General features: G+C 37.5%; 1 protein-coding gene across 3 annotated transcripts; it reads right to left on the bottom strand.

Moving 5' to 3' along the window:
• Positions 1–26,651, bottom strand: LOC107804022 (separase-like). 3 transcript variants are annotated; one of them, XM_075217491.1, is made up of 28 exons: positions 25,851–26,651; positions 25,509–25,686; positions 25,326–25,433; positions 23,411–23,572; positions 22,912–23,297; positions 22,467–22,572; positions 22,174–22,299; positions 20,407–20,700; positions 20,177–20,287; positions 19,822–20,043; positions 19,591–19,716; positions 18,758–18,889; positions 17,582–17,944; positions 17,402–17,491; positions 16,795–17,022; positions 16,549–16,672; positions 15,913–16,446; positions 15,691–15,825; positions 13,851–14,085; positions 12,031–12,145; positions 8,672–8,866; positions 3,625–3,680; positions 3,309–3,538; positions 2,992–3,226; positions 2,304–2,700; positions 1,654–1,932; positions 766–853; positions 1–653 (listed from the first exon to the last, which is right to left on the bottom strand). In XM_075217491.1, the coding sequence occupies exons 1-28, from the start codon at positions 26,519–26,521 to the stop codon at positions 136–138; spliced, it is 6,444 nt and encodes a 2,147-aa protein (XP_075073592.1). In that variant the 5' UTR covers positions 26,522–26,651; the 3' UTR covers positions 1–135. The 3 variants fall into 3 exon arrangements, with proteins under 3 accessions (XP_075073592.1, XP_075073591.1, XP_016483314.2); XM_075217490.1 differs by having other exon boundaries at positions 2,992–3,229; XM_016627828.2 differs by lacking the exons at positions 25,326–25,433; positions 25,509–25,686; positions 25,851–26,651 and having other exon boundaries at positions 2,992–3,229; positions 22,912–23,314; positions 23,411–23,548.
• Positions 26,652–26,883: the final 232 nt, after the last annotated feature.

Below are 26,883 nucleotides of genomic sequence, written 5' to 3' on the forward strand. Positions count from 1 at the left end.
TCACAACGATACTGCAAATCTTTTATCTTTGGTTAGATCAACAAGAGACCACGATATTTAATATGATGGAGATTCTTGACAGTACGAAGAATAAAGAATGGGACTTTGACATTATCATATACTAAAGTGACAATACTACAAATCCTTTTTGCTGATTATTCCAGTGGGGACACCATAACAAACTGGGGCTGCTCCAATCAAAAAAGGGAGAGTGCATGCCTCTCTTGCTTTCCCCATGAATGATCCAATCTTTGGTCTGTGGTTACAGTGGTTAGTAGATGTATTGTTTTTACACATATCAGGTGCTATATCTTTCTCTTTTTTTGTCCTTTGAGTTCTTTTGCTGTCACTAATTTTCATTGACTCGAGTTTATGTGAAAGAGTATCACATTTATCACATCTAAAAGAAACATTTGATCTTTCTCTCAGGATAGCATCAAGCATGCTCTTTCCAAATCTGTCAATATCCTTGTCTGTCACTTCCCATAAATTAGCAATTATAACCGGAGAACCTGCTAATAGATAGCCGAGGGCAGCACCCCGAGGAGCATAGCTTCCATGCAGATGCAGTGACCCACTACTGCACCCCATAAGCAGAGTAGCAGCACAACTCTCTAGTTTCTTTACCTCATGCTCAGGGATATATTGCGCTCCTGAAATGCCAGCATAGCAACATATTATTACTGATAGGGCATATAGGCAATAATAAGTAAAACTTAATCACCCTGATAATTTTGAGAATCAGTTCCAAGATTTTGAACGTACCACTTCCATGGCCAAAGTAAATAAAAAGATCATGACTCTTCAAGGCCTCAGCCAATTCTTCTACTGCTGGTGCAGTTCCACACTTTCCCTGCACAACGAAGTAAAATAATATAATTATTTGTAGACCGATTATATTCGCAAGCATAAAAGAAGGTTGCAGTAAGTTGACAACATGTAAATAGTTTTAACTACAATGAATACTTTTGATACTAAATGGACCTTAATATATACAAAGGAAGCATACAACAGACCTAAAATAATATGGGGACTAAGATAGTTGACAATTGACTCATAAGATTATTTATCCTAATTTTTACTTATAATCAGATAGTTATCACTATTTTTTAGTGGAAACAGTCTAAAATGATAGAACCACTATAGTTCCCACAGTAAACAAAACAACATAAAATACAATATATATATATATATATGCACACACACACACATCTTCATGGTTCAAAGTGTAGGACCCGCAAACCATGGTTAATCAGGATAGTTCAAGTCAATAATCATTTTAAAACAGTATTGATACTCTAATATCAAGCCTTTAGTTCAAGCTAAACATTAGAGATTTGTATTGCTATGATCCCCAGTTCTTTTCCTGTTTATTGGGTCAAGACTCTAATTTGAGTGAGACATGAGAAAAATCTTTCTGCTAATTTTCCTCCCATTTAAGGAAAACACCTATATCTCATTTTTCAGTTGAAACTCCTTAAAAATAATAGGGTCCTTTTAGCATTCATAAAGGAAGATACTTGATGGACGTAACTTTTGTAGGGTATAGATATAGATGAACTTTTTAAGTACATGCACATGCAGAATTGGTGAAATGTGATGCTTAAGGTTTCTTTTTAATGTTCCAATTTCAGGAGTAAAGTAGAAAAGTACCTCAAAATCCTGATCTCTGAACCAGCTTTCAAATTCTATCTGCGTGCTGCTAAGATCTCCACTTGGATTCAAAAGATAATAGGAATCCAGTGGATCAATCGAAGGAATGGAATGTGATGGAACCCCTTGTTCCATAGGAGATCCTTGGTAGCACTTTAGCATCTGAACTTGTTGTTGATATGGGCAACACTTGATCAGGGTTGCTCTGATGCTGCTAATTGAGGGCATGCGATAAACCTGCTGGTTTCTTAATAGTGGTAGGTTCTCCCAAGGAAGCATCTGCAGAAAGTGATCATTATTCTCCTAACCAAAACACCTTCTGTTTAAAAAAGGTTACTGGACTTTTGCCAATTAGCAAGGAAATTTTTCCTACTTCGGGTTTAGGGTTTAGCAACACAGCTGCATAAACTTAGGTAAGAACCAGATAACTAAAGCTTTTTCAGGTTAAAAATGCACAATGTCTCGGGTTACATGAAACAACAAATAGCAATATATAACAAATCTATCATTTCCAGAGAGTTGCAAGTTCTTGAAACACAGAAGGACTTTATATTTCCTTTCTGCAAAGCTTTTGGCTAGCATAAGAAACTTAAAATATAATGAAGCACAAAGTTGAATCAAGACACAAGGAAGAAGAGAAGAAAACACACCTGCACCTCAAGATCCAAAACAAGAATAACTGGTCTTCTACTTATGGACTCAGTCTCTACCATCTCTTGGGCTTCATCAAGTATAGACTTGTATACTGAATCAAAGAGATTATCAACTTCGGTAGATGTCTTATCGAACACTTTGGAGTTTCCATTACCCCCTCCATGCAGGTGACATCCTTTATTTAAAACCATCTGAGAAATGTGATTTTCTTTCTCATAAGCGTACTTCGCAGCTCCGAGAATTACTTTAAGAAGACTTTTATGAACATCAGCTCCAGTTTTACATCTAAAATGATCATAAAGTTTCTTCACTAGTGAATCCAGGAGCTCACATTCTGACAATTCACCCAAAAGCAGGTATCTCCAAGGACCTAACCATGAATCCTCTAGATTCCTGAGGCATATAAAGTTAAACATACAATACTTTGAGTGCTTATTTGAAAGTGAATTGGCATTATGATAGGAATGATAGACATAACTTTCAGTGACTTCTCTCTTAACTTTCAGATGCAAAGGTGAAGGCATCAACAATTATACAAAATCATCATCATAACACCAACCTTTAAACTGAACTTTAGCAAACAGCCAAAATTCCAAGCAATTCAGTATTGAAAGATCCGATCCAAATTCAGAGAGACAAGCTTTTTCATGGAACATTAAATGAGATAAAAATCATTTGACTAACCGTAAAAATTTAGCAAGGCGCTGGTCAAGTTGTTTCCTCCACTTCCACCATGATGATCTGCTCTCTGTAGTATCTTCTAACAGGTGCACAGACGAGGACAAGTAATTATTCTCTAATATATCTCTAAAGACTGGTGCCACATCATCAACCACGCTGGATAACCAAGGGCAATGCCAGTGCTTATCTTTGACTTCAAAAGGAAAACTGGAAGTGAATTGGGCAACGTCATCTGAAGCTTCTGATGGCATGAAGGAAGAATAAGCCAAGGATATCTTTCATGAATTTACTGTTTCGTTTAGAATAAAGGACTGTATTACCTTTAACAATAGAATGTGCGGGCAAAATTACAGTGATAGGCTGACTAGTTGAGCTCATGCGGGATAACAGAACCCATGATTGAATGGGGTGCGGAGAATGCAACAATTCAGTCAACAAACTGGAAACAGAGCGTCCAAGCAAGCTAAGACAGACAACTGTACTAGTAGGCAGGCTCTCAAAAAATCTCGAAACAAAATCTTCAAGATCTTCAACTGATTCAGGTGCAAGCCTGCATTAAAAGAGGGTGCAGATGGAACAAAAGTGAGCACATCTTCTAAGCAAAGCTCCTCGATTCATGCTCAGACAAAGAAATACCTGAACATGTTAGGTTCTTCTGAACCAAGATGCTGTTGTGTCAAAGAACAGCAACCCTGAAAACAGAAAATCCAAAAATATTAGTGTACCCAGCACGGTGCAAAAAAATAAAAAAATATAAGCTTATGTGCAGGAAAAAAGTTAGATTCAGTAGTAGGTCTTGTCTTTTAGGCTTTAGCGTAGATTTTGTAGAAGCTTCGCAGGCTGTGGCTTTACCCTAGCAGTCTTTCAAAGTACAAACAGAATGCTAAGGTATATGTTTAGGGCTCCATGGTAGTTCCTTGGAGTCATAATCGTTAGATTTACTCTGGAACACTGCTGCTCAACATTTTCCTTGGAACAAAATCGGCTTCCTCAATTGGCTTTTCTTTCCAATTAATCTCACTTTCTATCTGATTTATCAGAAATGTCTGTCTGCTATCTTCAAAGAAGAGTTTATATTTTAAGGCCTTCTAGAGGATCTATCCGATGAAGCCAACCCTTACACAATATTTTGTTTCACGGGAAGAAGGATAAAGAAGAGAAAAGTTCAACGATTTACTTCCGTCGGATCGAGTACTCCTTATCTGACATGATCACAAAGGGAGGGTAGAAAATATACACTGGACTTCACATCCAATTTAGGAGGGAAAGAAAAAGCTGTTCAACCTCTTGTACTTCCCTTTACAAACAGGGGAAGAAAACACCAACCTCTGCTCTTTCCAACCTCGACCCACCTAAATCCAAAACTCATCACATACCATTGGGGCATTTGCATCTATACCCGCTTTTTGGGTCACGTTTTAACTTGTGCCCGCTTTGCAAAAAAAATTGCAAGTGTACCCACTTTTTCGCGTAACTTCAGCATACGGGGTTGAAGTAGCAAAGGCAATCACGCAAAACTCCAGCATTCTAGTAGACGGGACTGAAGTAGCAAGTGTGCTAAACCAAGTGTGCTGAAGTTTTTGTTTGTAATTGCTGAACTTAAGCATAGTAGCTGAAGTTTTTTTTTCTATTTGCTGAAGTTTTTGTTTGTAATTGTTGAACTTAAGCATAGTAGCTGAAGTTTTGTTCTCTATTTGTTGAAGTTTTTTGTTTGTAATTGCCGAAGTTTTTGTTTATGTAACTGGCGAACTTCAGTTTTTGTTTTTGTAACCGGTGAAGTTTTTGTTTTGTAACCGGCAAACTTAGCTCTAGAGCTGAAGTTTTTATTTTGTAAATGTCGAACTTCAGCTCTAGAGCTAGTTTTTGTTTGTAACTGGCGAACTTTAGCTCTAGAGCTTTAGGGGGCATTTCGCGTCTCCTTTTGTTCATCCTCAGCTCTGCTTATATTCCCTACTGTCTGTTTCTTAAGTTTTATGCTGGCATGTTGTTTTGGTCCAGTTGGGGCAACTAGTCCTCCCACTATTGGGAATTCCATCTCAGTGATATTCCAGTAGTCCATGCTCTTGGTTGTTCATCTAATGATGCATGAATTGCATCTGATGTCTACTATTCAGGTATTTATGCAAAGAAAGACTTTCAAGGAGTAGGAATTGATAACTTGTAAAGAAAACAAGAGAAGGTAACATTTAAGAGTACACCAAAACAGAGAACTTGTCCCCTTCTTTGACGAAATCCCCCCCCCCTAGTTTTATGAACCTTACTTCTGAAAAAGATAAAACTTTGAGGAGGAGAAAGGGGACTGAAGTTGTTTAAAAAGTGGGTACAAGTTAAAAAAATTGGGTATAGGTTAAATGGGGGCGACCAAATAGGGTGCCCCGTGCAATTTTTACCATACCATTTCTCACAAGTGAATTTGTTCTGTTTCCCACACGAGCTCAAAATTCTCCATTACTACAAAGTTTCAGTACCATTTTCGTTTTCCGACATATACAGTACCCACACACTTATACACAATTATATATCACTTGCTGAGGGGTAGAAGACAGAATGAAAATACATGCAGTAGCAATATCTAGATAAGAGCAACTAACAACAACAACAACAACAACAACCCAGTGTAATCCCACAAGTGGGGTCTGGGGAGGGTAATATGTACGCAGACCTTACCTCTACCCCGAGGGGCAGAGAGGTTGTTTCCAGGAGACCCTCGGCTCGAAGAGGCAACAAGAGACACTATATTAGTACTATCAATATACTCATAATAAAACAACATAAAATACCATAAAATCCATAACATAACATAAATACCATAAAAAACAAAGTAACAGCAATATAAGAGATATAGGAGATATAGGAAATACGAGAAAGATGTAAGGTATTAATACACAGAAGATAAAGCCCATCATCAGTAGTTGATCAATAGCATTCTAAGACTAATTCCTAACTGGCTAGTCTCACTCTAGTGCGCTGTAAAAAAGACATCACAATTTCCCCTAACCTACAACCTTAATGCTCGATCTCCACAATTCCCTGTTTAGGGCCATGTCCTCAGTAACCCTAAGTCGCGCCATATCCTGCCTGATCACCTCTCCCCAATACTTCTTAGGTCTCCCTCTACCTCTCCTCGTACCCACCACCGCCAGTCGTTCACACCTTCTCACCGGTGCATCAGTGTTCCTCCTCTGAATGTGCCCGAACCATCTGAGTCTTGCTTCCCGCATCTTGTCCTCCATGGGGGCCACCCCCACCTTCTCTCGAATATCTTCATTTCTAATCTTATCCTTCCTTGTATGCCCGCACATCCACCTCAACATCCTCATCTCTGCAACTTTCATCCTCTGGATGTGTGAGATCTTCACCGGCCAACACTCGGTCCCATACAACATAGCAGGCCTAACCACTGCGCTATAAAATTACCTTTCAGTAACAGTGGCACTTTCTTGTCACGCAGGACTCCCGTCGCTAACCTCCATTTCATCCACCCCACCCCTATACGGTGTGTGACATCCTCGTCGATCTCCCCGGACCCCTGAATAAACGACCCCAGGTACTTGAAACTACCCCTCTTAGGGATGACTTGAGAATCAAGCCTCACTTCCACTCCCGCTTTCGTCGGCTCTGCCCCAAATTTGCACTCAAGGTATTCCGTCTTCGTCCTGCTCAACCTGAAACCTTTGGACTCAAGGGTATGTCTCCAAACCTCTAACCTCTCACTGACGCCGCGTCGTGTCTCGTCGATTAGGACTATGTCATCAGCAAATAGCATGCACCATGGCACCTCCCCCTGAATATGATGCGTTATAGCATCCATCACCAGGGCAAATAGGAAAGGGCTGAATGCAGACCCTTGGTGCAACCCCGTAATAACCGGAAAATAATCTGAATCGCCTCCTGCTGTCCTAACCCGAGTCTTAGCTCCATCATACATGTCCTTAATCGCCCTAATGTAGGCAACCGGGACCCCTTTAGCCTCTAAGCATCTCCATAAGACCTCCCTAGGAACCCTGTCGTACGCTTTCTCTAGATCGATAAACACCATGTGGAGATCCTTCTTCTTATCCCTGTATTGTTCCACCATCCTCCTAATAAGGTGGATAGCTTCTGTGGTAGATCGCCCCGGCATGAACCCGAACTGATTGTCTGAAATAGACACCGTCCTTCGCACTCTCATTTCTACCACTCTCTCCCAAACTTTCATGGTATGACTTAGTAATTTAATACCCCTATAGTTGTTACAGATCTGGATATCGCCTTTGTTCTTATACAACGGGACCATTGTACTCCACCTCCACTCTTCGGGCATCCTATTAGTCTTGGATATAACATTAAGCAACTTAGTAAGCCATTCCAAGCCTGCTCTACCCACACACCTCCAAAGCTCAACCGGAATTTCATCTGGTCCGGTAGCTCTGCCCCTTCTCATCTTACGCATTGCCTCCATGACCTCATCGACCTCAATGTCCCGACAATCACTTAGTACATGGGGTCTTTCGGCGTTCCTCAATTCATCTAGTACAATATCCTGATCCCCTTCCTCACTTAGAAGTTTATGAAAGTAGGTCTGTCATCTCCTCTTTATCTGGTCATCCCCCAACAAAACTTTGCCGTCCTCATCTTTTATGAACCTCACTTGGTCCAAATCCCGAGCCGTCCTCTCTCTCACCTTAGCGAGTTGGAGTAACTTCTTCTCCCCGCCTTTGTTCCCTAGTTCCTCATACAAACGAGCAAAAGCTGTCGTCTTTGCCTCCTTCCTAGCTACCTTATATCTCGCAATGTTCGCTCTCTTCTCCTCCTCTCCAGTGCTCCCCACTAACCGCAGGTAAGCCACCTTCTTCGCTTCCACTTTACCTTGTACAATTGCATTCCACCACCAGTCTCCTTTGTGGCCACCGGTGCAGCCTGAAGATACCCCTAACACCTCTCTCGCTGCCTTCCTTATATAGTCCGCCGTTGTCGACCACATAGTGTTTGCGTCCCCACTACTTCTCCTAGCTCCCATTGCCGACAACCTTCCTTCCAACTCCTGGGCTTTAACCTTAGTCAAGGCGCCCCACCTAATCCTCGGGCGGCCTCGTACTGACCTCTGTTTCCTTCTTATCATAATACTAACGTCCATCACCAAGAGCCTATGTTGCGTTGCAAGGGTCTCACCTGGGATAACTTTGCAATCCTCGCACAACCTTCTGTCGCATCTCCTGAGGAGGAGATAGTCAATTTGAGTCTTCGCCACCGAACTTTGGTAAGTAAATATAAAATATATAAGGAGAGTGGTAAGCCCTAACATTATGCCAAGCGGTCTGTTAAAAAAGGAGCCACATGGCACTTTTAGGACAAAGTTAATAAGCATTGTAATAAAAATATTTGAATAGAGATCTAAAATATTTTGATTTCGAATTTGAATTGAAAGAAATAAGTACTAGAAAAAGAGATAAGAAGACTAATTTGAATTTAAATTGAAAGATGAAAACATTTAAATTGAGATTAAAATTTTGGAATTTGAATCGGAAGATAAAAAAAACTTTGAATCAATATTAACAAAATGATTTTGGATTTGAATTGAAAGATAACAATATTTGAATTGAGACTCATAACAACGTACTAGTGAAAACCTTACAACAAACACAACAAAGAAACAACTTCTTGTAGAGCAGTTGTTGATGCAAACTAATCTAAGAACACATACCTCATAATCCACAACATGTTCAGCTTTTTGCTTCTTCAATGGGCAAGAAAAGAAGTGTTGATTGAGACAAGTACCAATTGAAGCTTGATGGAAGAACGATGCCCATTGGCTTTCAGAGATTGCTTTGCTAGGTGGTATACTAAAAGACTTATCAGAAGTAGAAAGTACATAAACTGCCGCAAGCAACCTGGAAATCTGTTTGAATTGCTTATAAGAGTCAATTTACTGGGAATCACACTGCTTCAGAAGTTACAAATTGTAGAAACGAACAGTGAACTATCATATGATTATTTATCATATCAACATGCACCCAAAGAATAAGCATATGATGAATCATTCCAGTACACATGAAATCGTTGCAGTACAGATCCATAGGAACACCAAAAGATTACTTTAGCTGCCAACTAACCAAGTCAACCCACAGACCAACACATGCAAGACCTAGAGAATAAATGAAAGATTTAAGCTTACTTAGTAAAACACAGTATTTGCAACAGTCTTTTTATACATTGACTTTATGACATTAACCTTCAGTACTAGTAAGCAATTGTTCTCTCAGAGCAGATAAAATTACCATGTATTACTCATGCACCTAATAATTTGTTTGCAAGCATGTAATATGAAGTGCTTAGGGACTTCTGGCGAAGATGTATATCACCTCTTACATTGTCAGGTTGCATCTAGCTTGTGGTGGAAGTATTGGGTTGGTTTGGTGACATGCACGGTCAAAGAAGCAATGCTTAGCTGAACTTTCATTAGAAGGAGAAGAAGACGCAGGCTTGGGATGTCGCTACACTTGTACTTATGTGGGACCATTTGGAGAGAGAGAGAAATAGGAGAGCTTTTGATGGAACAGAGAAGCATTTTGTACATCTGAGGGGTAGCCTTATTGTGTTTTGGTGCACCCATGCATAGAAGGTTGGATGTCTTTTAGAGCCATATTCTTTTGTGAGGCTTCTCAACTATTTTGGTATACTTCCTGTATACGGGTATTTATGCCCTTCATTAATAAAATATTATTACTTTTATCAAAAAAATGAAGCACTTAGGGACATTTTGTATAGGGAAATGTATATATCTAAAGAAATAATTCCTAGTGAGTAAAAGGGAGCAAACTGGTAACTAAGAACGCAAGTCTCTCAAAAGGTAGAAAACAACATACAAGATTTTTGAAGCATACACTTGATTAATAGCATGTTTGGCCAAGCTTCGCCGAACGCCAAAAGTGTTTTTCCCCAAAAAGTATCCTTTTTTTCTTCTACATTTGAGGTGTTTGGCCAATTTCATTTTTTTGTTGTGTGTGTGTGTGTGTGGGGGGGGGGGGATTTAGGAGCAATTTTGACTTTTCTTCTTACCAAAATACACTTAGCAAAATATAGTATATACCAAAATAACCTAACCTATTTTAAACCTAGTACTTAGGATATTAATATATAAGTATCATTCTTATTTTTAGGATAGGTTTCTAATATATAGTGACCGAATGCTTTTATATTTGTTGAATGATTTTTTGATATATATAAATCATATTGAAAGAATTAAAGTACTTTTTCATTTTTCATTTTACTTTCATATTTTACTTAAATAAAATGGAAAAACTTAATTATTGTCTTTAATAATAGATTTTTGAGTATATGTATGTGAGAATGCACCGGAAAAAAATCTATTTTTTAACAATGATACAATGGGCCCTATATATAATATATTTTTTACTCCTACTACATATAGGACTAGTACATATTCTACTCCTGCTACATATGAAACTAGGACTATTTACATATAATTATCTAACACCCCCCTCAAGCCAGTGCATACAAATCATATGTGCCGAGATTATTATATATGTAACTAATACGAGCACCAGTGAGGGACTTTGTGAGAATATATGCAAGTTGATCATTCGACTTTACTATGAATCATGCCAAACTCCTGGATAATTGTGTTGAACTTACCAAACCAAGCTCAACGAGACTGCTTTAGACCATAAAGTGACCTGCGCAAGCGACATACAAGGCCACTAGACTTCCCTGAGCAACAAAACCATGTGGTTGCTGATAACAGAAGTTAACCGACAAGTCGCCGGAGAAATTTGAAAATAGTGAGACTAAGACGAATTCCACACTATAAAATAGGTTCTAAAACACCACCAAAAAACAAAAACTTTTCTGGAAATTACTGCTCAGGCCGAAAAAAATGCACTGCTCAGGCCGAAAAAATAAAGTTGTCAAAATTTGTTGTAATTTATATAGGTAGGCTCGGAATCATAGGATGAGTAAGTTGTCCTGAAGAAGTTTTTTTCAAAAAGTGGCCGGAATGGTTCACACGCGCCGGAAAAGTTACTGTAGCTCGGTAGAAAATTCCAAAGTTCTCGGAATCTGTAGAAAAATGTAATTGTGAACTTGGAATCACCCCACAAAAAACTATCCTAAAGAACTTTTTAAAAATTTTGGCCAGAAAGTGCTCCATGCATCGGCGCGTATGTCATACGCGCTCACCGGAACCCTAGTTCTGCCTGGGTGGAGGCGCGTGAAGGACTTACTGTCGTAGCGATTGACTGTGGGTTTTTTTTTTTTGAGAAGGGATTGATTGTGGTTTTGTCGCTTAACTTTTTCGGAAAAGATAGTAGTGTTGGTTTTCACACAACACTTACCGATGAGGAGATAACGCAAATCAATCTTGAGTCGTCAACCGGATAGACGCATGGTGACTGAGTTTTCTGTTCCGATGGGACAAGGATTTCTGGGATTTAGTCGCACAAGGGTTTCGGATTTGAAGGTGGTACTTATATATGCACAGTACCATTGTAGAGTGATGAACCCTGGGAACAAGACGAAGTTACCATAAAATTGCACGGCGACGAGATCTTTCTTCCCGGATGTCGTTGGAATGATGCACAACGATAATTTTCTCAGTGAAGCTCTGATACCATGTGAGAATGCACGAGAGAAAAGCCTATTTTTTACCAATGATACAATGAGCCTTATATATAATATATATTTTACTCCTACATATGGGACTAGGGACATATTCTACTCCTACTACATATGGAACTAGGATTATTTACACATAACTATCTAACAATTAATTTACTTATGTAATATTAACTAGTATTAAGTAAATCACTTCATGTCCTTATTCGTAATTTGATACTTAAAGCATTTTTTGAAAAGCTTGGCCAAACACAAATTATTGCTCAAAAGCACTTTTCAGCCAAACACAAATTGCGTCTATCCAAAAGTACTTTTTTGAAAAGCACTTTTGAAAAAAGCATTTTTCGAAATATGCCGATTTTTCCAGCTTGACCACACAGGCTATAAGACTGGAATTTCTAGCACAGAATCAACTGAACAAATTCTAACCTTCTGAGAAAGCAAAGGAATCTCACGACTGAGAATAAAGGCCAGCTTCAGCCAAGAAATAACTTTTGATAACTTGATGCATGAAAAAACATGGCATTCTTTACAGCTAGTTTTCCTGCATAAGAGGGAAAAAATCAGACTGGACAACAGTAAAATAATATTATGAACTGATTCACCATGTGAATGCTAACGCACACAGCAAGAGAAATACACGGCTACAAAACTTATGTACTTATGTTGGTGAATGTTGAAAAATATTCTCATTAGATATATCTATAATATATGCAGCAAACCACTATCTCAGATCAAATGTACTTATTTGACATAGGAAAATTGTTATAAGAGTTATAATTTTCAAAAAATTACTTCTAGAAACTTTACAAGATATTTAAGAAAATGATAGTTTTGAGAGAAGTAACAGTGGAACCCGCAAAATTTTCCTATTTGGTGATTATATGAGATGGTTCAACTTCAAAATGAGAAGATGGGTATTCAATCTGGATACCAAGGAAATATAAACAACCTTTGGAGTCATATTTCAAACCGCACATAAGACTAGAGCAGATAAATAAGGATTACTGAGCAACTAAAGATGCCAACACACCAAAAGAAAGCAGGTTACTCCAAATATTGAGAACCAGTAACTAGAAGCTACAACTCATGCTATTTACAGCAGATCTAGTGACATGAATCATTGAGGGGAGAAAACTAAAATAGTGCCTTAATAGAAGATTTGCACTTTTTTGCTTTTATAACGAGAATTCTCACTCTAAAAAGAGGCAGACGCACAGAATTACAGGAGATACAGAAAGAAACACCAAATAAATAGTCCAACACCATTTTCTGAAGGAAGCTACGAGCAGAAATTATCTTAAACGAAAAATTATTGATAATAGTTATGAAGTGCACTTCTAATGTAAATTCTTACTCTTTGGTATACTTCCTGTATACGGGAGTTCTCTCCCTTTTGATTAATACAATTTACCTTACCAAAAAAAAAAATAGTTATGAAGTGCACCCAAACAAATTGGAGTGGATATCGAAGATTCAAATAACCGACACAACTAGTATGCAATTGACGCACAGTTGTTGTGGCTATTCAGAAAAACGGCCCTACTGCAATTCACAAATATGATGCTAGAAGCTCCAATCTATCCCATAATCAGTGCAGAAGAAATGATTGTACTTGGAAATTTCACAGGTTCTCTCCAACCAAATGCACCAAGTAGTGGGAAAACAATTCAGTCAATAAGCCGACTAGCCTCAATCCCAAATTTGTTGGAGTCAGCTACATGAATTTTTAGATTCCACTCAGCTCTATTCAGGTCTATTTCTTTTTGATACTAAATAATAGTTGTTTCATGCAAATTAGGGATTTTCTAAAACTAAATTTTCCTAAAGCTTACATAATTACAAACATTACACCACAACCCCCTTCCTTTCCTTTAGAAACACCAAAACCGCATAATAAGCATGTCTTCCGGAATTCATAAAACCATAAATCTCTACACAACAATTCATTAGAGTTCAGCAGTTACTTGGAAAATCACTATTTGTTGGATGCCCTTTAACAAAAGATTAGAAGTGCTAATTTTTATAACAATGACAGACCTTAGTTAAATCATTTGCAAGAAGAATCTAATTAACAATCTTTCAGCTGCTGAAGATTGTCAGACCCAAGGAATAAAAATCTCTACCACATTTACACTAATAGTGTGGATTTCAAAACTCTTAGTCAAGCTGATATCAAGAACGATCTTTTGTTCGAGGTTCCGGATATGAAAATACATGACAACTTGCATATATTTCTGCATGCATACCTGGTTGCCTTGCAAGAATAGCTATTCAAAATGGAACAACATATGTGGTAAAGCATAAGTGAATGATCAACAGCCAATTGAACCGCCCAAATATCCTGTCCCATCTGGTCAACCAAGGACATAAGTGGCAGAGAAGAGTACTTGGGACAGGATGAATCTGCACTGAACAGTGACACACTTTGCAAAAAAAGCTTTTGTGCTCCATGGATATCACCAGAAAGACCTATGCATTTTCCTGCCATAAGATAAGAGGTAAGGCCAAAAAAAGAAGTTGAAAACTTAATGAGTGCGAAAAAGAAGAACACTCACACATGTATGATTATTAGTTCATGCATCAAGCACTTTCAGCTGCAATTCATGCATTCAAATCTAAATGGGCACAAACATTTATCCATGGAAATGTCAACTGTGTCTTGAAAGAATAGACCCACAAATGGACCACATAGTTCAATAATTCGATGAAGTTTGAAGAATGGAAGAGCAACACAGAATAGTTCAAGCATGCACACAAACAATGCGAAGAATATGGACAAATGGAATGGGTTTTGTCCGAACATATGAAGAAAATATTTTCAAATATTATTCAATTATTTCTCTCATAGTATAAAGATGACCCAACTTAAGGTTAACATTATCAATACTACAGATGGACGACAATTATGTATATAACAATGAATGACCAGTTGCACATGTAGGTGCTATATTTTTACAACAAACATAATCTCCTGTTGAATTTTAAACACTCGGTCAGACATTCTAGAAATAAATGATAGCTCCTGAAACAGGCCCACAGTTTTGATAAAATCCGCACAAGCGTTAAGTGATCAAAGGCTGAAAAAATTCCACCAGAGGTCTTTTAAAAGTGGAAAGCGCAAAAAGGACAAGCCTCCTGAGGCTTTAAGTGAGAATCAGGGTCTGCGCCTTTTCAAAGTAAAGAGCACAATTTACAGCAAAATAAAGAATATCAAACAAGTAGAAATCTAGTACTAATAAAATCCAAATTGCATTTAGCTTCACTAATTTCAACATCCATTATACAACATCAATCTCAACCACTAAGGGTAAATATTATCAAAGTGCAATTTCCACAAGCCAAGAAAAGATATCCAATAGCAAAATTGATTTTCTGCTTGCAATTAATCAACTATTGAAAAGAATCAATGTGTAATTTTGACTTAGTTAATTGCTTCAGGAATTGTACTCATACTTATCTTTGATTGCAAGTGTCATTTTCAATTTTCCCAAACATGAGCTATAAATAAAGAATAGGAGAATAAAAACTCGACAGAGAGTACACAAGAAAACTAACAAATTCCTAGCACTCAGATGGCAAAGGCTCTAATTTTGTACCTTTTTTTTTATTTTTCTCATATTTAAATGTTAATTCAAAGAATCAGACCCTTCTTGCTCAGATTGCTCTGAGCTTCATCTCACAAAGCACATGATTCTTTCAAGCATTCTGCTCTACCCACGAGAAGGGATGACCTATTGCTTCGTGTCACTCCTTGATGACACCACTATTCCATGATGCAGCCTGCAACAGTGCAAAAGCGCAGGAGTAAACCTCCTACCAAGAATGAAGCAGGTGGACTCTCATTTTGTCACCTGCTCCAAGCCTGGGATCTTCAGGTTACTCCTACGCCTCAACATCAATGATGTGTCAACTTATTATCTATTAACATTCAGAGAGAAACTGTGAATTGTTCCTAGTAATATATTCATGAATTCTGAGAATGTATAATATGTTGCATAAAGGGAAACCAGTCCAGAGCCAGCTAAAGAAGGTGACTGTTCACAAGAAAGATACACAGAGTGGCATCCAGAATGAACTTCACAATACCCATAGTAGTTAGAAGTCTCAGTGAAAGTTGTCTGCGCACAAGCTCCCATTTCAAGTATATGAAATTACTCAAAGATCCAGATTGGAGAACTTCAAGAGGAAGATGGTGCCAACACTTCAATTTGAAGCACATACCTGTGAATGTATGACCAACATCAGCAGTGAATAGCAGTTTCTATCTTAAGTCTTATCTGAAAAGAAACATATTAGTAAGACGCTTACCGCTCATGTTTTCAGCACCACTTGAATGTTTATCATCCACAGAACTTTCACATTTTTTCATAGCATAAGATCTGGACCGTGTCATCCTTAAATTATGTTCAGACTCTTTTTTGGTCTTCCTAGTCCTTCTCCCTTCAACTGCATCGTCCAGCTTCCCCATCTGGGATGGTAACTCCTTCAAGCCTGAAGGATCTTTTGCACCGTTTGCAAATGAAGTAGCCTGGTGCTTGGTGTGCTGGGAACTTGCTCCCAGGGGCCAACCAACAGAATCTTCCCAGCCGAAGTTATTCAGCTTCTCAAAGGCAGATCTATACTTCTCTTTAACACTATATAAAAATTCCACAGTAGAGGAATTTACAGCATCACAATGGTGGAGTCTCCATAGATCTCCTATTAGCAGATCAATTGAAACCTCCAGAATAATTCTGCATTTTAGGCAAGAGATGGCATCATAGTTTTCAGCCAATGTTTGCTTAGCAGTATTTAGTTCCTTTTCTGCCAATTCCCAGAGATGTTGTTTAATGTAAAGTTTTCCTGATAAACATTAAGAAGACAATAAGTTAAAAATCCAGAAACCATGGCAAACATCCATTGTGATATACGAGGAAAGGTAAATAAATTGGGAAAAAAAGTTACCTAACATGCAACAGAATGAAATTATGAAGAGGGGCAAACTCTGATTAGATGAGATGTTTTCCCCCCATACTAGAAGTGTCTTAGCCTCAGTTCCATTTCCAAGCATCTCATGAACAGTTCCAACCTGTTGCATTGGTTTATGCTATCATGGTCAATTAGATTCTCCCAACACATCCAATTCAAATTAAAGAGCAACTATTTTTGTGAATGTAAATAATGACAACAATTATAACAATAATGATAGACCTGTAATATGCTTTCCAGATAACATTGGAGGATAGTCCAAGGAGTAAGTATAGAACCATCAAAGTCAAAGGAGACATTTTCAGGAAACCAAGCCTTTGCAGCCACAGGATCATATATCTGGAAGGCTGTGAGACCATATACCTCACTCTGCTCCTCTATCTGATAGAAGAAGTTTTCTTGAAGAAGTTTACTTCGTAAACAATGGGCCTCTTTTGCATAAGCAAGAGCCTACAGGCATTGAATTAACATTAAAGAGCATCTCAACAATTAGCAATCAGTGCCATGCTGAAATTTAGAGAATAATCTGACGTTTAGAAACCAAAACCACAAAAACACCCGACCACCCCACTTTATGGTCAAATTTTCACGTAATAGATGGCAAATAGTCTTTTGGAGCATGGATCCATGTGGTCTGATGGGGAATGTTAACCCAAGAATAAAAGCCAAAGGTAAAACCCCAAGCGGGGCCACGCATACTGGATCTACTTTCCACTAGCAAAAGTTTTTAACATTCCATGAACAAATGAAATTGATTCAAACATATGATGAAGAAAATTTTAAGTTGTAGCCCCTATAATCATGCAAAATGTTATAGCCATTATTTTACCTCAGCCAGTCGCCCATTTAGAATCAGTCTCTCACTCAAGTCATAGTAAAGATAAGCAGAAAGAAAGGCTGCGCCGCTGGATAAAGGAACCTAAGAACAAATAGCAGCTCCCATTAATAGGTGTAACCACACTAGCAGCCAGAATAAATGCAACATGTTGTGTCTATCCTGTAAGCTTACAGTGTGAATTAGCTCTGCAGCAGTGAGCTTAACTTTATCGTCTGTCATGTCACAGTGGAGAAAACTTTGATGACTACGAGATACTTTAGAAGAAAGAGCAAGGGTTAGAAAGCTCTGCTGAAACCCAATTAATTGTGGTTGAGACACTTCCATGCACTTCATCCAATATTTGAGGGACTCGGAAAGTTCACCACAATGGTTTGACAATGCTTTGATGAACATATCATTCACCGGTGAAGTACAGAGAGCATGACTAAGTCTTCTATATCTCCATAGTAACGACACAGACTTCTCTAATGGAATGTTCTTTCTAAATATTTGTATCATCATCTCATATATGTCAGGATGAAGTTCCAGGTAGCCCTGAAAAATGGAAGAACAAGATGATAAGAGATCATGCAAATTGACATATCTCATTACCAAAGATTCAGCACTCTTCAGCAAATATCAGAATGAAAACCCGTGCACCTTTTTCATAGGAAAGGCAGCAATTCAAACCAACAATATTGTTTTTCATAGGAAAGGGACTGTTGAACGAGAAAAGCAATTTTATGCATTCAAATAAGTGATAAATAAGTACCTCTCGGAAAACTCCAGGTTCTTGCAAAAAAAAAAAATTAATATTAAAATCTACTGAAAGAAGCTTCCAGGAAGCCAAGCAATGACTATTTATTTCTAAAAAAATATTTCCATGGTATATGTTAGTGAAACATTTAGCGTCAAGAAAATTGCATTGTAGGAAGGGTCGAAGGGATTCTTAACAACTTCTCGAAATGGAAAATGCTCCTTATGGGTCCTAGAAGGATGATCCCTTACATGAAACTAAGCCAAAAATATATTGTTAGATAGTTGGTAATATATAGTGTCCCACATCAGGGAAATAGTTGTGTAGTACCATGTAAACATTGTATATAAATAGGGCTATTGTAAAACACTTAGATATCCAAAATATATTTATCTCCCATGCAGTATAACATACTTAACATAACTGACACATGAGTCATCAAAGATTGAACCAGTCAGAGTGGCCAAAACAAAGAGAAGTTTAAAGGGCAAAACAAAAAGTTATGATCGGTTAGACCTAAGATGCATATTTAAATGCATGTTACAAGGGCCTTCTAACTTGTCAACTGAAAATTTGTGCAAATACAAAGTGACATCAAGATTAGAGATTACCTTCAGTGATAACAAGTCCACAATCTGATGCAACATATTCAACATAATATCAGACATCCTACACTGATCAGGTGCATGGCAGTGATTACTCATCCAGAGTCTAGCTGCAGCATGAATATCTTCATAAAGTCTCTGTTCAAAAAGGAGGGAGAGTGGGGGGAATAAAACAATAGATAAGTATTCAGTAAACACGGGAATGGTTTTCCAAGTCAGGGAGAAAGAAAGTAACTAAACATAGAAAAAGCTAAGAAAAAGTGCATTGATTTGTTCATTGGTATGACGAAATAAAGTTGAACATGAGAATTAAATTTTCAGATTTCTTTTCTCTTCTTTAAAGCAATCAAATTGTGAAGAAAAAGGATAATCCTAACTCAACCTTAAAAGGTACTAGCTCATAAGATGAGGATTGCCTAAAACCATATAAGGAGACAACAGTCCATTCCATCAACCCAATGTGGGACATTCTAATCCCTCCCCGCCATGCATATGGCTACATCTATGGTATTGACAATATAAAATATAGGCCCAACATTATGTAAACCAAGAATAGGATGGATCTGTCTTGTGTCTGATGCCATGGGAAGAAAATAAACCTTGGGCCTAATTCAACCCAAAAGCTAGTTCATGCGGAGTGAATTGCCCAAGACCATATAAGGAGACAATAGCCTATATTCCCTCGACCAATATGGGATATACTAACACAAATTAAATTTATTTTTAAATAAAAGAACTCCCTCCTTTTCCTTCCAAATGAAACATAATTAGCTCAACTGTTTGCCCCCAAAGAAACCATAATTATCAATGCAGGAGACTAGCCTTTTACGCTGTAGCACCTTTGAGTTAGGTTCAATCTCACTGGTACATAGTGCACGTGCACAATACGCATAGGCCGCCAGATGAGAAGCTGAATTCGTGCAGGCTAAATTTGCTACACAGTTTTTCTGCTTTAAAGAACTTTCCTGCAAAAGGTATAACCTGACATAATTATTAACATCCACTTAGGCAATCAAGCTCTGATTACTGTAACTCAATAAATGAAGAGGCAGACATAAACAATGGCTTACCACTATAGCTATTCCTTCTGATAGACACTGAATGCAATCTTTCAGGTTTTCGAATCCATTGGCTCTTAACACCTCTCCCTTAACAATAAGGACTCTACATCTCTGTAAATAGCTGTCCTTGGAGACATACACTTTTTGTAAAAGAAGACCTATTATTTTCAGGCACATTTCCTGACATAATCTTGGATTTCGTGCATTCAATTCTCTATATGCCAGAAGCTCCTGATGAAGTATAAGTATCAGTTGTTAGCAGCATCTACTGTTAAGCAAACAAAGCACATCAAAATAAAATATAACCGCAGAAAGGAATTTCAAGTATTAACAAGCTCAGCCAGGAAGAGTGAGTGTGTTAGACCTGCTCCAATATGATTCCAAGAGCCTGTTTTGATTCTACAAAAGGTGACAACAAAGAATACAACATAGTGGTACCATCCTCAATATCCACATTGTTAACCTTCAATTCCATCTGAAAGCAGATCCACGTCAAAGAAATTCATTAAGAAGATGCCAGCAAGGCCAACATATAATTCATGATTGCATTAAATTAAAGATAAGAGAGGCAAACAACCAAACTGTGGATTTTACCTTCACAAACTGCTTCACTATAGATATGGGACTTGGCAGTTTTTTGAACAAATGCTCTGCAGCAGACCAGCTTTTAAGGCTATCAATGAGGACTTTTTGGACCTTACGATCACTACTATGATTAAGCACCTCCAAAAGAAAAGCAGTTTTCCCGCAAGCCTCATCTATGAAACCAATCAGAGCATCTTCTGACAGATCATTTTGAAATTTATCTGATTCATGCTTAAACAATTCACAAAGACGTATCACATGATTCCAAGATGCTTTGCAGCATAGTTTCAGAGCTTTAGCAGCCTGCAAAGGAAGAAACAATATAGCAAAAATCGAATAGGAAAACACGAGAACGTGATTTTTTTTATTCAGTAACAGTTGTCTATCGGAAACGGCCTCTCTGCCTTTATAGGGTAGGGGTAAGGTTGCGTACACACTACCCTCCCCAAACCCCACGTATGGGATTAAGCTGTGTTTGTTGTTGTTGTTATCTGGGCAGTAGTTTCATCCAACTCTTCCCAATCAATAGGCAACAATATCTTGCGTTGTTTCTTAGTATCAAACTTCTCACCAATTAGAAATTATTCCATGTTTTCTCTCCTTCTCCAAGGTAGATTAACAGACAAGAATAAGCTATCTGGTTTCCTATTTCTCTGTTTTCCGACACATGTTTTCTACTTTCATCCCTTCATAATTTCCAAAAAGTGTTTTTGCAATTAAGTTAGCCCATGGACCAGACATCATTTGATTTATGCAGTTTCCTAGTGAACTTAAAGCATCAAAATCATAACAGATAGTGTGAAGTTCACTCCTCTAACTTAAACATCTTTTAGAACAAAACCCATGCTTTCCCCATATGCAACTATTTTGTTTATGTTCTGAATACAACCGGTACTTCTTAAGCACATATAAGGGATAGATCAAAGTTTCTTATGCCATAACACTGGCCTCTCTCTTCCAGTGTTGTTAAAAGTGACCGCTTCCTCACTTAAAACGAGAAGCAATCCGAAGCGAGGCATCTGGCGCTTCTCTCATCTGAAGCGTATCAAGTACACAAAAGCGATCGCTTCCCCTGAAAAAGCGAGAAGCGAGGAAGCGAACAAAGCAACAGAAGCGAGCACTTCTCTTTATTACTGGGCTGCCAACATTAATTAATTAAAACGGCTCTCTTTTTTTAACTTTAAGATCATCAAGTTTGGTCCAAGGCATGTGATTTCTTCTTCTTCTTATTCTTCTTCCTCCTCCTCCTCCTCCTCCTTTTTCTTTCAATGTTTCAGTGTCCAAATAGTAGCAAAAGGCTGGCAAAAAATTTTTTCCCCTTCAGTTCTTCTTCTTTTTCTTCATTTTCTTTCACTGAAACAGTGATAAATTGCAGCAAAATGCTGCCCATTTTTCATTTCAGTTATACTGCCATTTTTTGGCATACTTATTGTCATTCTCCTCTTCTTCTTCTTCTTCATTGTCTATGCATTATTTATTTTAATATATATTTTTAAATTCCACTTCACTTCAAAAAAGCGAGAGCTTCGCTTCTCGCAAAAAGGGGCTTGTCGCTTTTCCTCGCTTCACGCTCTTCACAACATTGTTCTCTTTTCTCACCCACCCAAAATACTAGCATACTCAATGGTCTGAGTGTCCCTTCAAATGGTAATTGATTCAAATTTATAAAACATCAAGAATTTGAATAAGCTGCATCTTCTTCATTAACAATAAATCAACCATGTGGAAAGTGAAAACAATAAAAAGGATCACGAGAATCTCTCTATCTGTTCATACCTCTATCAATTGCTTATTTCTGTATAATACAACAGTGATGTTGTAAAAAGAGGTGAAGAGATACTTAAGTCCATTGGCTTGAATCCATTCACTTAGAATGAGATGCTTGATAAATCTAACAGTTTCCTGCAATAACAAAGAAAAAGAGAAAAGCTTTAATCCATTGTTAAACTGGAGCTAGTCTGCTACTATCATTCAATAATTATCATATGTCGCATGGGATAGTAATGGTGGTGGTACATGATATCAATAGCAATCTTAATCAACTTAGTAGCATGAACAACAGCAGAAACCTTGGTATCACGTTTTGTTCGTAGAGAAAGAGTGAAAGTTGCCACTGCTACATGAAGTAAGATTTTGTTAGTATCATCACAATGATCTTGCTTGCTATCAGCGGCACTGCATCCAAAAAGGTGAAACACATAAAGATTACATAAAATAAACTATTGAAGAACTAAATTAAACAGAAGGACCAAGACAATTTTAATGATAAAAAAGACCAGAAAATAGCTAGATCAATTTAAACAGAGAAGCTAAAATTTTATATAAAAAACAGAAATAGCATTTGTTCATAAAAAAACACTATATACTGAGTTCAGAAACCTAACAATGCCTTCTGAATATGTAATTCCAAATCGAGCTAAAAAATTCAGTTCTTTAAAGGTTAATAAAAAAGTTTACAACAAGTTAAAATCAATCTCACGGGAGAGCAAGATTTGCCATAAACTAGTGACATACCTGTGGTGTAGGAAGACATTAATGTATTGCTTGAACACATCGTGGATAATTTCTACGTAAGTATTGCAGGAAACAGCCTCTGTTTCACTAAGAATTTCTTTCCTTGTTGAGATAACATACTCGGCAAGTGGCTGGCACAGGAACTTCAGTACAGCAAAATAAGACAGAATATAAAGCATTCTCTTTTGTGAAGTGTTGCTTCCTTTGCTGTCTATTTCAAAGTACGATTTTAAAAAGTTGAGCAAACTACTTAGTTTTTGCAGCACGTCCTTGCTATCAGAGGAAAGAGCTCTTGAATTTCCCTGGGTAATGGAGTGAATATTGGACTCATTAATGAGCAATCCAGTAGCATAAAGCCCCAGAATCAAATCAGTGGGTGGCTTATCCTTCAAAAGAACCAATTCTGTCATAAGTAGGACATTCCTTAACCAAAGGTTTCCATAAATGCATAGGAGTCGTTGAAGAGATAAATAACAAAAATAAACCGCTAAAAGCTTACCTGAGAACATGCTAACTCAATGTGATGTTTTTTCACGTGAATGGCTAATTCTTCTAACTGGGCAGACAGGGTACTACAGAAATTTGCATTAACACTTCGGCATTTATGGGCGCAATAATAAAAAAGCTCCAGAATTTCTATGATTCTGCTCTCCTTTCCGACCTGCCCGGTAACATTCACATAATCATACTATTTTTGTAAGGACAAGCATATCGTCAAATAAATAATAGAAACAGTGAAAGACAAGGCAAAGAAAAACAAGTTTTGAAATAGATCATTGAATTAATAGTGCATTGCACCATTCAAGGAAAAATAGGGAGATTGTCTTTAGCATAACAATGAAAATACATTCTTTGAACACATCAATATTTTTAACTAAATAGAAAGGTATAAATAAAGTAATTATTTCAATCCTCATAAAGCAATTGTAAGGGCATTGTCTTAAATAGAGTCATGAAATTGCATATTTATCAGTGAAAAGAAAGATAAGATTTAGAATCATCATTTAACCAAGGAAATAAAGATAAAAAGGAAATTTCAACACAAAAGTACAACTCGTAAGAAAAGAAAGGTAGTGAAACAAAAATAGACATTTCCTGGAAGTTTATCAAGAAAGAAGCACAGCTTAAACAAAGTCATGAAATTGCATACATTACACTTTTATGTCGCAAGGATAGAAAAGAAATGTAAAATTTAGAATCATCATTTTAACCAAGGAAACAAAAAAAGAAGACTCCTAGGAAAAGAAAAGCAATAAAACAAAAAATAGACATTTTCTTAAAGTTAGCAAGAAAGAAGCAAAAAACTTGTATGATGTGTATGAAACTACCATAGGTGACATCAAGGCAACAAGTGATTTTCTATAACGCTTCAAGTTGAGAAATAAGTAGTAGTATTAATTGTGTGATGCAACAGCAACGCACTGGCAAAACAATATAAAATACATTATGTTGAGACAACAATAATTTACAATTAGGACATTTACGTGCTGTATTTATGTTAAATCTCTGTACCAGATGAATCCAGTTTTTTTGTCAATTTGACCACGTTCAGGTACATCAGAAGATAATTAATGCAATTCTAAAAGTTTGAGAATGTATAAAACTTTGACGTAAAGATGATGAAGTGTAACTTCTTAAAGTAAACAAAACAGAATATTCAATTCAAGATGGAGCGAGTAATACAAAATAGACAAGTCACTTTGTATTATTCAGTGAATGAGGTCACTAAGTCCTACTTATTTATCATTTCCTTAGTTTTATTTGGAGCAAATTGTGTAGAAGTTCTGTAATCGGATAAAATATTTAGCAGTGCAGAAGACGAGGAGTTAATTTCTATCTTTGTTGTTGAAGCTTGTTGGTTTTAGCATGTCGAATTTTATGCAAACTTACCCTGCGGTTTGGGAGGATTCCTGTAGGATTCTAGGTGGCAGTCAAAATATTTTATTTCCTTCTTGTTCCTTCGAACTCTCCATGTCCTTCTCACTGGTCAGACGCAACACTGAACACAGATTTGCACCAAGAACAGCCCTAAGTTCGAATTATTTGACCTCAACATCAGTAGCTTCACCAGATCACATAACATCTGAAGCCTCGTAATTTCATTGCTGGTCCAGCCTTAAATTACCATATAATCAGAGCCAGCAATTTGTTCGCTGTACTTTAACTGTCCAATTGAACGCATGAGGTCCTCCTACCTTGTCCTATGGAAAATTGTAAACTTGCTCACTTACTCGTCTTAATAAATTATTCATTTTTTTATAGTTTAGATTATTCATTTGTATATGCCACTGTATTCTCTCCCCGTGTATCGGACAATGCAGATCAAGCAAATGAAAAGAATAAATACTGGATCCTATAAACAACAGAATATCGTTGTTCAAGATCAATAATATATGAAGGGATCAATATAATACCTTCATTTCTGCAGCCATGGTATCCAGCACATATTTTAAGGTGTCAACAACCCCAAAGCATTTCTCAAGTTCTTGTGAGAAGATAGAAGAGCATATCTTCCTTGCAAACTGTGATACATATACATGTTAGCTTAGACAGAAAAGACATTCTAGAAAAGGTGAATGTGAACATGAGAGATTCACCTTGAACAGTTGATCGTTTAAGGATGAATTTTTAATTTGACACAAGGCTTCTTTACAAAATTCCCGCACCAAATCCCCACTGAATTTTGTAAAGTCCCCAAACATAGTCATTGTTATTCTGTTCAAATATGTCACAAGCACCCGATGCAATTTATCCTGAGCATTTGCATCCAAAACCCTGAATTATCCAAAGTTGTTAACTCCAATCAGTTAAACACATTCTCTCACATTGTAAAAAATATAGCACGGTTCAAAATTATCAATAATCTTTTATAAGGTTCAAATAATTCACGAACTAATCAACAACATAAGATACAATCATAAATGGCAAGAGTGACTCACTTGAACCATGGCGCAACTTCTTTAACCAAATCAAGAAGTCCATGATATTCACTGACCGCCTTATTCTGAATTAAAGAAGCACACTTAACAAGTGTAACAACAATCTCTACAACCAACAGAGCAAATTCTTGATCCACATTCTCTTCGGCCAACTGAGGCAACAAATGCTGCTGAGTTGACACCACTAATTTCGACTTCTTTGTTTCTGCCTTGGTTTTACCAATGGCATTATCGCGAAGAACCTTAAGTACAGAGAGTCCTTCACATTCAGCTTCCTCGTATTTCTCCCATGATTCCAGACAATGAATGTACCGAACTCTTTGTGCTTGAATGGTGTAGGGTTTACACGACAGCTGCGAAGAGATACACTCAAGGCAGTTAAGGCACAACCTGTAAATGTCGAACAAGTGAGGGGCAGATTCGTCAGGAATTCTGGGCGATTCAGATAAACGTTTGGGTAAAAGGCTTAGGGCTTTATTGAGGAAAGAAAGGAACTGTTTGGCAAGTGAACGGATGATAGTAGTAACGTCAGTGGATTTTGAGGACTTGTTTGGTTTGGAGAGAGTAGTGAATTCGTGGAGGTAATTGGAGAAGTTATTGTAGGTATTGGTGGTGAATTTGGAGGAAGATTGAAGTTCAGTGAGGAGCGCAGTGGCGGTGGAGGAATCCATGACTGCGGCCGTGGAAGGCAGCGCAGCGGCGGTGATGGCGGGGCGATTTTGGGAGTGGAGTTGAGTGGAGAGAAATTTCAAGGGAGCGGGAATATGTGCCGCTCTTTGTTCTTCAAAACATTTGTATGGAGTGACTGTGGACTATGGAGAACGGGAATAGTAATATAGAAGTTTCTTAAATAATTTTTTTAAAAAAAAAAGAAGTTTCTTAAATAATTAGGACAGGTAACGTAAAGTTTTTTTTACCCAAAAAACAAAGGGGAGGGGGGTGGAGGGGCTCCTCGAGGAAAACGTAAGGGACTATTAATTTGAAAGGACAAATACGAGATCATCAATAATGAACGTATTCGACTAATTTGACA

The sequence above is a fragment of the Nicotiana tabacum genome, chromosome 7, assembly GCF_000715075.1.
Source record: "Nicotiana tabacum cultivar K326 chromosome 7, ASM71507v2, whole genome shotgun sequence".
NCBI lineage: Eukaryota > Viridiplantae > Streptophyta > Magnoliopsida > Solanales > Solanaceae > Nicotiana > Nicotiana tabacum.

What these genes read in the sequence shown, in the direction of transcription:
- LOC107804022 (XM_075217490.1), bottom strand. Translation starts at nt 26,521, where the DNA reads ATGGATTCCTCCACCGCCACTGCGCTCCTCACTGAACTTCAATCTTCC. An exon ending in CCATGGCTGCAGAAATGAAG is followed by an intron (nt 23,573 to 25,325) that starts GTATTATATTGA and finishes GTTACCGGGCAG; the next exon opens with GTCGGAAAGGAGAGCAGAAT. An exon ending in GAACAAAACGTGATACCAAG is followed by an intron (nt 22,300 to 22,466) that starts GTTTCTGCTGTT and finishes TTGTTATTGCAG; the next exon opens with GAAACTGTTAGATTTATCAA.